Below are 12,267 nucleotides of genomic sequence, written 5' to 3' on the forward strand. Positions count from 1 at the left end.
CACTGAAATAGTACAATCAGATTTAGTTTAACAGACTAAATCAGCGTTCCATGACATGAGGAACAGCAGCAGATTGGGTGTACCATTGAAATGTTGATTCCTCATGCATAATATCTCTAACAATTCAGTGCATTTACACCAAACCATTGGCTATACCGGCATAAACAGATCTGGGACCAGGCTACATAAATATTGCCCATTTGTCACAGTCAACCATATGTGTCACCTTAGAGTCGCTGTGGTACACAAAGATGTTCCTGGTGCTGTTGTCTCTAAGGTAGGTGATCTGCAGGCCGTAGGGGTTGCCTATCTTAGCCGGTTGGAACGTAGCGTTGAGAGTTTCAATCTTCATCACCGCCTTGGGGTCCCGCGCCTGGGGGAGATACACAAACTATACAGTACAGAAATACGGGGTGGGGGGGAAGATACCTAGTCAGTTGCACAACTGAATGCATTCGAAATGTGTCTTCCGCATTTAACCCCACCCTTCTTAATCATTATACATATAACTTGTTAGAATAACACATACTGTATGTTTACAGTAAACACAAACATGACATCTTTTGAGGCATTTGTTTGCGTTTCCTTGTAGACAAATACGTGTATACTGTACATAGCCTGCTATACAAGTACTGTTTAACTTCAGGTGGTTCACTTCAGGTGGTTCACTTCAGGTGGTTCACTTCAGGTGGTTCACTTCAGGTGGTTAACTTCAGGTGGTTAACTTCAGGTGGTTAACTTCAGATGGTTAACTTGAAAGCTAGTAGCATAAAGTTAGCTGGAGATGACATTTCCCAGCAACATGCTTGTGTTCATGTGCGAGAGCATTCGTGTTGACTCCAGCCTTACCTCCTGCTTGCTGAAGTACTTGAGCGCCCCCTCTCGTTCCGACAGGATGAATTTCCGACTGAGGAACTGACCGTTGTCTCGGCCCCGTTTCCATAGAAACCCCTCTCTGTACCCTGGGTAGATAGAGACACACCAGACAAACTCAGACAAACTGACAGAGTGGAGGTGAAAGAGAGAGAGAGATAGAAAGACAGAGATATGGAAGAGGTGGGAGAGAGAACACGAGAGAAAGAAGGAGAAATAACTCTCTGGTGTAATAAAGAAATAGCAAAGCAGATGGTGGGAGAGTGAAAGAGAGACAGAAAAAGAGAGGCTTTAGCAGAAAGAGAGTGCATGAGAGAGGAAGTCAAAGAAAAGATGACAGGGAGAAAAAATAACCTCCCTGATGGTAAAGTACATCCTTTTACATGTTAATGACACAGTGCTCTATTTAAGCAACAAGGCCCGAGGGGGTGTGGTATATGGCCAATATACCATATAAGGGCTGTTCTTAGTCACGATGCAACACCCTTAATCGTGCTTCTACACCTGCATTGCTTGCTGTTTGGGGTTTTAGGCTGGGTTTCTGTACAGCACTTTGAGATATCAGCTGATGTACAAAGGGCTATATAAATACATTTGATTTGATTTGATTTATTATAAACTGGTTACCAGCATAATTAGAAGAGTAAAAATACATGTTTTGTTATACCAGTGGTATACGGTTTGATATACCACGGCTTTCAGCCAGTCAGCATTCAGGGCTCGAACCACCCAGTTTATAATTCTCAATAAGTTCTTCCCAGTCTATTTTTGGCCCTCTTACAGACAGGAAGTTGTTTCATTATATGATGTGGCAGTACAGAGCACTGTATGTAATTCATTACAGGCTACACACGCACTTCATCTCTCTCACTCTCCTTCTCTCTCCCTCCTCCCCCTCTAGTTCGCTCTTTACTTCTCTATTTTCCTTTCACCTCCCTCCCACTCTCTCTCCGTGGAATGTCAGTTATACTGTAAGTATCCTCCTCGATCGCTCTTCCTTTTCCTCTCTCAAATACACTCATAACCCCTATTTTCAATCTCCTTTTCCCATCCAGCACCCCTCAAGTTCCATACCCCCCACGTCACTCCTCCCTCATGTTCCATACCTCCCACGTCTCTCCTCCCTCATGTTCCATACCCCCCACGTCTCTCCTCCCTCATGTTCCATACCTCCCACGTCTCTCCTCCCTCATGTTCCATACCTCCCACGTCTCTCCTCCCTCATGTTCCATACCTCCCACGTCTCTCCTCCCTCATGTTCCATACCCCCCACGTCTCTCCTCCCTCATGTTCCATACCTCCCACGTCTCTCCTCCCTCATGTTCCATACCTCCAACTTCTCTCCCCCCTCAAGTTCCATACCTCCAACTTCTCTCCCCCCTCAAGTTCCATACCCCCCCACATCTCTCCCCCCTCACTTCCATACCACCCAATTCTGTCCTCACGCCTCTGTCCCATTTTCTCCTCCCTCTCATCTCTCCATCCCCTGGTGACAGAGATTGGTGTCTCTCTTTTCCCAGTCTGACATGAATCATTCACCTTGCATTACCTCATCGATCAATAACAACCTCCCCCCTCCACCTCCCTCTCTTTCTCTGCATACAGAATCAATACTGCCATCGACGACTGGGGAGGTTAGTTTACTACCACTGTCCTTGCTCTACAGAAGCTAACAGAACATCTAGGACCCTGAAGAGGGTAGAAACTATGGATCTATTGATTTTAGCCCTGGGTACATCTGATGCAAATGCATTGATGATGCAAATATATGTGATACAAATATGTGATGCAAATAGATATAAACTAATATAAATCTCCTGCCCAATGCATCCATCTGTATTACAGCCAGTCATACAACTGTGTGTGTATGTGTGTGTGTGTGTGTGAGAGTGCGTGCCTCTGTGTGTGTGTACATGTGTGCATGTATGTGTGGCTGCGCAAGACGCATGTGTATGTGTGCACATAAAGAGGAAGTTGAATCTCATGGTAAACAGACGAGGTCATCTTTATCAAATGGGAATCCAGTCTGGCTCCAATAAGAGCAAGATAGTCTTGTTTCATTGCGTGAAGGCTCATTCACTGACACTGTCTCCGTTAAGTAAGAACACAAACAAGCACAATTACGAAAACAAGGCCAGACATAGTCACTCTGCATTTATCCTATGCCTCAGTCACCCTTTCTCAAATCAAATCAGATTTTATTTGTCACATGCGCTGAATTCAACAGGTGTAGTAGACCTTACAGTGAAATTCTTACTTACAAGCCCTTAACCAACAACGCAGTTCAGGAAATAGAGTTAAGAAAATATTTATTAAATAACTAAGGTAAAAAATTTAATAAAATCTAACACAAAATATCTTAAATTCATAGTTCCCAAACAAAGCATTTCTGTGGAAAGGACTTGAAATATTCTGACTAGATGATGCAGGGGTAAAGGACTTGAAATATTCTGACTAGATGATGCAGGGGTAAAGGACTTGAAATATTCTGACTAGATGATGCATGGGTAAAGGATTTGAAATATTCTGACTAGATGATGCAGGGGTAAAGGACTTGAAATATTCTGACTAGATGATGCAGGGGTAAAGGACTTGAAATATTCTGACTAGATGATGCAGGGGTAAAGGACTTGAAATATTCTGACTAGATGATGCAGGGGTAAAGGACTTGAAATATTCTGACTAGATGATGCAGGGGTAAAGGACTTGAAATATTCTGACTAGATGATGCAGGGGTAAAGGACTTGAAATATTCTGACTAGATGATGCAGGGGTAAAGGACTTGAAATATTCTGACTAGATGATGCAGGGGTAAAGGATTTGAAATATTCTGACTAGATGATGCAGGGGTAAAGGACTTGAAATATTCTGACTAGATGATGCATGGGTAAAGGATTTGAAATATTCTGACTAGATGATGCAGGGGTAAAGGACTTGAAATATTCTGACTAGATGATGCAGGGGTAAAGGACTTGAAATATTCTGACTAGATGATGCAGGGGTAAAGGATTTGAAATATTCTGACTAGATGATGCAGGGGTAAAGGACTTGAAATATTCTGACTAGATGATGCAGGGGTAAAGGATTTGAAATATTCTGACTAGATGATGCAGGGGTAAAGGACTTGAAATATTCTGACTAGATGATGCATGGGTAAAGGATTTGAAATATTCTGACTAGATGATGCAGGGGTAAAGGACTTGAAATATTCTGACTAGATGATGCAGGGGTAAAGGACTTGAAATATTCTGACTAGATGATGCAGGGGTAAAGGATTTGAAATATTCTGACTAGATGATGCAGGGGTAAAGGACTTGAAATATTCTGACTAGATGATGCAGGGGTAAAGGATTTGAAATATTCTGACTAGATGATGCAGGGGTAAAGGACTTGAAATATTCTGACTAGATGATGCAGGGGTAAAGGACTTGAAATATTCTGACTAGATGATGCAGGGGTAAAGGACTTGAAATATTCTGACTAGATGATGCAGGGGTAAAGGACTTGAAATATTCTGACTAGATGATGCAGGGGTAAAGGATTTGAAATATTCTGACTAGATGATGCAGGGGTAAAGGACTTGAAATATTCTGACTAGATGATGCAGGGGTAAAGGACTTGAAATATTCTGACTAGATGATGCAGGGGTAAAGGACTTGAAATATTCTGACTAGATGATGCAGGGGTAAAGGATTTGTCAGGATTGTAAACTCAAGTTTTTTTTTGTATTTGCAAATTGTTTAGGCAATGCTTTGCTGTCATGACAGAGAAGGACTATTTGTTTGCTAGATTTTCCATAGCTCTGCATCCATAACTTTGCATAGGCAAAGCTTGTGTGTGTGTGTGTGTGTGTGTATGTGTGCATGTGTTTGTCTCTGTGTGTGTGTGTATGTGTGTCTCTCTCTCCCTCTGTGTGTGTGTGTGTGTGTTTGTGTGTCAACTAGGGCTGTGGAGGTCATGACATTTTGTCAGCCGGTGATTGTCAAGCAAATAACTGCTGGTCTCATGTAATTGACCGTTAATGAACATTTAGCATCTCCTGGCTTCCACGCATAGCCTACAAGCTACTGATGCAGACCTTTGGAACATATGCATTTTAAAAAGTCTCATAAACCCATAGAGTCCACCATCACAATAAATATTTTTCTGTATTTTAGACAGGTCTAAAGAAACATGATAAGAAGAAAATGTAGACTATTTCAGAAGAACAGAATAGAATACTTCTTGTCCTTATGTTAGGCCCTGATCTGTGCCATATGGCTGTGGGCTACACTAGTTCATTTAGCAGACAAGATTTGCTTAGAATTCCTTGGCATTATTTTAAATCATTGTATAGTATGAAGAATACAATTGAACATAGCTGACTGAAATAGAAAGGATGTTTTCTCCAAGATATTTGGGAGTGGGCACATGCGGCTATTCTGTGTTGAGCTGTTAACAAACAAACAGCTCTTTCTATATGCTTCATTTAGAGTTATTTATACAACTTTAGTTGTGATCAAAACATATAGACCAACATTTGTATTTTTCATACGTTCTAAGGCTGCATGAAAGGCATGAGCTCTGCTTTGTTTCATGCGCAGGCTGTACACACTTCATCAGTCTCTCATTCACAAATTGACAAGCACTTGATAATGTGTCGAATTTCCCAGAGGCATCCCCTTTGTGTGGCTGTAATGCCACCTAAAAAAATCCATGCCTTCAGTGGCCAGTGGCCATTGTGCCCTTGGGCTGAATATAATAATTATAATTCCCTTTTCCTGGCAGCGTGCTCCGAAGCACCTCTCCCTCACATGGCTCTCTCAGATAGCTCAATTCTTATTAGCCAATTCCATTCACGTGATCGGGTTTTTCTCACAGGCACAAGTGAAGACAGACACATCGGGGATGCAACTACGTGTGTCCTTATCCAATTCCAAGGCGCACATTGAAGATATTGGAAGAACTTTCCACATTAACATTTTGTCAGTCAACAAGCCGAACGAACAGCAAAAGCACGAGCCTAACAACTTTTGTACTAAGTGGGATAATAGATTGACATAGGCTGCCTACGTCAATCTACTATCTCTCACAGGACAAAAGGTGACCTATTCTATTCTGTGCTTGAAATAAATATTCCAAACATAGTCTGGGACAGATGCGGGATGCGATAGATCCCAAATGAATACAACCACTAGAAACGAGGCTTACACAACAGATCAGAACTTTTAGCTTAAATATGACCTTATAAGCGTGAATGTTCCAAAATGCAATCAATTAGCAGGAAAACATAATTCTCAAGTGACCTCAAATGCGATTATGCATGTAATGCTTTTAGGTGCATTTTTATGGTGAAAATGACCTTCCCCAAATTTGCCAGTTAGTCTCTACACCTGTTGTAAAGCGGATTAATGTGCTTAATTTTAAGAATATATTTGGCCACTTTAGTTGTGATACAAACCTTATCAAAACATATAGGCATATGGGCTAGGCTACGTGAGGTGTGTGACTATGATTTTAAAAAGGCATCATTCACAAGTGATAATACAGTAAATAATTCACAAGTGATAGGCTAATATTGTCATCCATCATTAATTTTGTCTTTACATAGAGTGCCTCCGGAAAGTATTCAGACCCCTTGACTTATTCCACATTTTGTTATGTAACAGCCTTATGCTAAAAATTGATGAAATATATATAAATAATCTGCAATCTACACACAATGCCCAATAATGACAAAGCAAAAACAGGTTTTTAGATTTTTTTGCAAATGTTTTCAAAATAAAAAGCAGAAACACCTTATTTACATAAGTATTCAGACCCTTTGCTATGAGACTCGAAATTGAGCTCAGGTGCATCCTGTTTCCATTGATCATTCTTGAGATGTTTCTACAACTTGATTGGAGTCCACCTGTGGTAAATTCAATTTATTGGACATGATTTAGAAAGGCACACACCTGTCTATATAAGGTCCCACAGTTGACAGTGCATGTCAGGGCAAAAACCAAACCATGAGATCGAAGGAATTGTTCGTAGAGCTCCGAGACAGGGTTATGTCGAGGCACAGATCTGGGGAAGGGTACCAAAACATTTCTGCAGCATTAAAGGTCCCCAAAAACACAGTGGACATTCCTAAATGGAAGAAGTTTGGAACCACCAAAACCCTTTCTTGAGCTGGCCGCCTGGCCAAACTGAGCAATCAGGGGAGGAGGACCTTGTTCAGGGAGGTGACCAAGAACTCTTCGGTCACTCTGACAGAGTTATAAATTTCCTCCGTGAGAACATTCCAGAAGGACAACAATCTCTGCAGCACTCCACAAATCAGGTCTTTATGGTAGAGTGGCCAGACGGAAGCCACTCCTCAGTAAAAGGCACATGACAGGCCGCTTGGAGTTTGCCAAAAGGCACCTAAAGACTCTCAGACCATAAGAAACAAGATTCTCTGGTCTGATGAAATCAAGATTGAACTCTTTGGTGCTCAGCATATGTGGGAACTCCTTCAAGACTGTTGAAAAAGCATTCAGGTGAAGCTGGTTGAGGGAATGCCAAGAGTATGCAAAGCTGTCATCATTTAACACTTTTTTGGTTACTACATGATTCCATATGCGTTATTTCATAGTTTTGATGTCTTCACTATTATTCTACAATGTAGAAAATAGTAGAAATAAAGAAAAACCCTGGAATCAGTAGGTGTGTCCAAACTTTTGACTGGTACTGTATGTGTGACTTAAAAAAAATGTAGAATGCACCATTATCATGCACCTGCCTCGAAACAGGGGCAGTGGAAAAAATACATTTAAATCCATGCACTTAACTAGCGAATGGAGGAAGCTTTTCCCGTGGTTCATTTTCATGCCAGCCTGGTAGGCTATACTCCTGTTGTAAACATAAGCAATGTGCTAAATACTAGGAAAGTAGAGAAATAAATATAGTAGGCCTAGCCTATAGAAAGCTGATGGGATCCTCCTATTTTTAAGAGGACATCAACACTGTTTTCTCACACAATTGCATAGCCTATAGAAATGTTGCACAACATGAGCTTATGGGCTCTAATTAAGTGTTTGATTGGATTTTCGAATACATATGCATTGATAGAGGGACAATAGAGTGCTGAGTACTAGGCAGTTATGAAGTTTGGTAGGCTACTAATGACCATCAGCACCATCAGCACATGAGGAAGCATAATTACTGTGAATTTGACTGCCGCCATGACTCGTAACTGCCGGTGTGGCGGTAATATGGTCACCGTAACAGCCCTAATGTCAGCTCACCTGCAGAGTAAGGCTCCTGTTTCTCGATGAACTCAAACTCGTTCCTCTCGTACCTGGCTCGGATCCATTGCTCCCGCAGTAGCCTGGAACACAATGACGCAATGGACGTGTTTCACCTTCTCTCAGGTTTCTCTATAGCACAGGTGCCATGCTGTTAGCTGAACGGGTGACGGGATAACAAGCTGGGAGTTTGGGACTCAGGCCACATTTCTACTGCTGTGACAGATTCTCTTTTCCTTTCACCTCCATTTCCCGTATACACCCACCCACCCACCCACCCACACACACACACACCTTTACTCCAGGATAAAAAGATTGATGAGAGTGATAGAGGATCTATCTTTAGATCTATCTTTAGTTGTGTGTGATGAGGAGAACATCGCCATGCCAACAACAGCATCTCCTCTTTCTCTCTGATAGACCTACATACAGTATAAAAACACCTCTTTCAGATGTTCCTATCTTTCTTTCCTGTCACTTATAATCATGTCAGTATGGTCAGACAGTATTTTGCAGCTTTTCTGAAAGCACAAGCACCAGATTATTCATAAAGAAATATATACATTTTAGTCATTTAGCAGACGCTCTTATCCAGAGCGACTTACAGGATAAATTAGGGTTAAGTGCCTTGCTCAAGGGCACATTGACATATTCACCTAGTCAGCTCAGGGATTGGAACCGACGACCTTTCGGTTACTGGCCCAATGCTCTTAACTGCTAGGCTACCTAGATTAAAGTAATCCATTCGATTGACACAAAAAAATCTGCCTCTCACTATCAACTCTCTCACACGTAATATGCTAGTTGATTTAGTACCCACAGAGAAGAGTAATGGCACAGACAACACACTGTTTTTCAAGAGGCATAAATCTGCAGTGTATTAGTCACCAGAGTTGGGATTAATTCCACAAATTACATTCTAATTAAATTCCCTGTCCCTGTAAAGTCGGTCTTTGAATTCAGAGATAATTCACTTCCTCTTAATTCCAATGTTAGGTAAATTCAGTTTTTTTAATACTAAATCCATTAATTCCATTAACTGGGAATATATTGAATTAAATTTCAAATAAATTACATAAAATAATTCCAATTTTGGAATTTTGGAATTTCAAATGAATTGGAATTGACCCCAACCCTGGTAGTCACACTTCACACTTTAGCCTCATATGAAGTCGGAAGTTTACATACACTTAGTTTGGAGTAATTAAAACGTGTTTTTTAACCACTCGTTTTTCAACCAAATTTCTTATCAACAAACTATAGTTTTGGCAAGTCAGTTAGGACATCTACTTGTACATGACACAAGTAATTTTTCCAACAATTGTTTACAGACTGATTGCGTCACTTACGATTCACTGTATCACAATTCCAGTGGGTCAGAAGTTTACATACACTAAGTTGACTGTGCCTTTAAACAGCTTAGAAAATTCCAGAAAATGATGTCATGGCTTTAGAAGCTTCTGATAGGCTAATTGACAACATTTGAGTCAATAGGAGGTGTACCTGTGGATGTATTTCAAGGCCTACCTTCAAATTCAGTGCCTTTTTGCTTGACATCATGGGAAAATCTAAAGAAATCAGCCAACACCTCAGAAAAAACATTGTAGACCTCTACAAGTCTGGTTCATCCTTTTCATTCATTTCCAAAAGTCTGAAGGTACCACGTGCATATGTACAAACAATAGTACGCAAGTATAAACACCATGGGACCACGCAGCCGTCAGACCGCTCAGGAAGCAGACACGTTCTGTCTCCTAGAGATGAACATACTTTGGTGCGAAAGGTGCAAATCAATCCCAGAACAACAGTAAAGGACCTTGTGAAGATGCTGGAGGAAACAGGTACAAAAGTATCTATATCCACAGTAAAATGAGTCCTATATCGACATAACCTGAAAGGCAGCTCAGCAAGGAAGAAGCCACTGCTCCAAAACTGCCATAAAAACGCCAGACTACGGTGGAGACATGGGGACGAAGATCGTACTTTTTGGAGAAATGTCCTCTGGTCTGATGAAACAAAAATAGATCTGTTTGGCCATAATGACCATTATTATGTTTGGAGGAAAAAGGGGGAGGCTTGCAAGCCGAAGAACACCATCCCAACCGTGAAGCACGATGGTGGCAGCATCATGTTGTGGGGCTGCTTTGCTGCAGGAGGGACTGGTGCACGTCAGAAAATAGATGGCATCATGAGGCAGGAAAATTATGTGGATATATTGAAGCAACATCTCAGTCAGGAAGATAAAGCTTGGTCGCAAATGGGTCTTCCAAATGGACAATGACCCCAAGCATACTTCCAAAGTTGTGGCAAAATGTCTTAAGGACAACAAAGTCAAGGTATTGGAGAGGCCATCACAAAGCCCTGACCTCAATCCTATAGAAAATTTGTGGACAGAACTGAAAAAGCGTGTGCGAGTAAGGATGCCTACAAACCTGACTCAGTTACACCAGCTCTGTCAGGAGGAATGGGCCAAGAGTCACCCAACTTATTGTGGGAAGCTTGTGGAAGGCTACCCGAAACGTTTGACCCAAGATAAACCATTTAAAGGCAATGCTACCAAATACTAATTGTCTGTATGTAAACTTCTGAAACACTGGGAATGTGATGAAAGAAATAAAAGCTGAAATAAATCATTCTCTCTACTATTATTCTGACATTTCACATTCTTAAAATAAAACAGTGATCCTAACTGACCGAAGACAGTGAATTTTACTAGGATTAAATGTCAGGAATTGTGAAAAACGGAGTTTAGATGTATTTGGCTAAGGTGTATGTAAACTTCCGACTTCAACTGTACATACCAACGGACCGAACAATGTTGCTAGTTCATTATAACTCAGTGACGTGGGTGACTTACTTGCAGTCTGTGTGTTTGGGTCTGTAGTAGAATGCTGGAACCTTCTGTTCATACTTAGCTTTGGCAGCTTCGTTACCCATGGCAGCCATGAGCTGACGGTAGACGGAATAAATCCATTAATGTATTGACAACACATAAGGGGCATTTTTAAGACTGATATTTACGGGAAGGAAACTAAGAGTAGTACGAAATTGCAGTCCAAGCATCTTGTTTTCTGTCTTTATGTTTCCCTCAGGGAATTATCAGCAACTCCAATCAACACGTCTTGTTGTAACTTTAGTCTGAGAATCCTCTATCCCTTCTAACCCCCGGGTAGTGCTATGCCGAGTCTATCACTCTCCCTCAAGGCTTTCACTCCCCAAATCTCATCCGTGGTGGTCTCTTGGAGTTGACATTATTATTGCATTTAGAAATGATGAACAAGTCCCTGTGGGAATTAGGCTTTCCAGTCTAAAGAAGGCAATGTGCGAGACACACTACTGGAACTGACTGATGGTCCGTTTTTTGTTGTTGTTTGGCCTAAAATGGGCAGACTTAAGAAGCTGGATGGCAAGATCTGATCTCAAATCAGGTTGTAATTGGCAATAGGTGACAACTGTAATTAGGAGCAATGTGATGCAATATAATATACATTCATTCATGCTTCCCCCTCTGGTACAGTAGGGTTACTGACCTCCACCTCTGAGGCCTCCCATGACTCCTGCTGGACGGACTTGACCCTGCTGATGTGGGGGATGCCTCTGTGGAGGAGAGAGCAGCCCTGGCACACAAATACACCCAAAGTCACCGACGCCCAGTCTGGCTCTGAGGAGAGAGACGGGGAGGCGGGAGGGGACAGAGGGGAGGGAGAGGCAGAATGGAGAAGGGGGGAGGGAGCAGGGGGGAATAGAGCGATATGGAGGGAGAGGGGGAATGGAGAAGGGGGGAGAGAGCAGAGGGGATAGAGCGATATGGAGGGAGAGGGGGAATGGAGAAGGGGGGAGAGAGCAGAGGGGATAGAGCGATATGGAGGGAGAGGGGGAATGGAGAAGGGGGAAGAGAGCAGGGGGGATAGAGCGATATGGAGGGAGGGGGGGAAGGAACAGAAGGGAAGATACAGGGTCACAAACGTGGTGCAACAGAAGGGGTATGAGCTCAATGTTCAAACTATAAATATTAAAAGTGCTGACGCACGCACTTCTGAAAGGTATTAGGTGCAAAGTAAAGAGGCCAATATAACTGAAGGAGTAAAGGACACGTGCTGCGTAGAGAGAGAAAGAGAAACAGATACCGCGTGTGTATGTTTGT

The 12,267-nt window shown here is 41.9% G+C and overlaps 1 protein-coding gene across 2 annotated transcripts in view; it reads right to left on the reverse strand.

The window, feature by feature from the left end:
* Positions 1 to 12,267, reverse strand: part of LOC109866004 (arf-GAP with dual PH domain-containing protein 1) — a 30,976-nt gene that overhangs the window by 4,038 nt on the left and 14,671 nt on the right. The window contains exons 2-6 of one of the 2 annotated variants that reach the window (XM_020454537.2): positions 11,654 to 11,784; positions 10,981 to 11,072; positions 8,124 to 8,206; positions 850 to 962; positions 227 to 373 (exon numbers count right to left, since the gene is read on the reverse strand). In XM_020454537.2, the coding sequence (XP_020310126.1) occupies positions 227 to 373; positions 850 to 962; positions 8,124 to 8,206; positions 10,981 to 11,072; positions 11,654 to 11,784 (566 nt within the window). Of the gene's footprint in view, positions 1 to 226; positions 392 to 849; positions 963 to 8,123; positions 8,207 to 10,980; positions 11,073 to 11,653; positions 11,785 to 12,267 lie in introns of both variants that reach the window. The other variant, XM_020454536.2, reaches the window with a different exon arrangement.

This window comes from Oncorhynchus kisutch, linkage group LG20, assembly GCF_002021735.2.
Source record: "Oncorhynchus kisutch isolate 150728-3 linkage group LG20, Okis_V2, whole genome shotgun sequence".
In the NCBI taxonomy this organism is placed as follows: domain Eukaryota; kingdom Metazoa; phylum Chordata; class Actinopteri; order Salmoniformes; family Salmonidae; genus Oncorhynchus; species Oncorhynchus kisutch.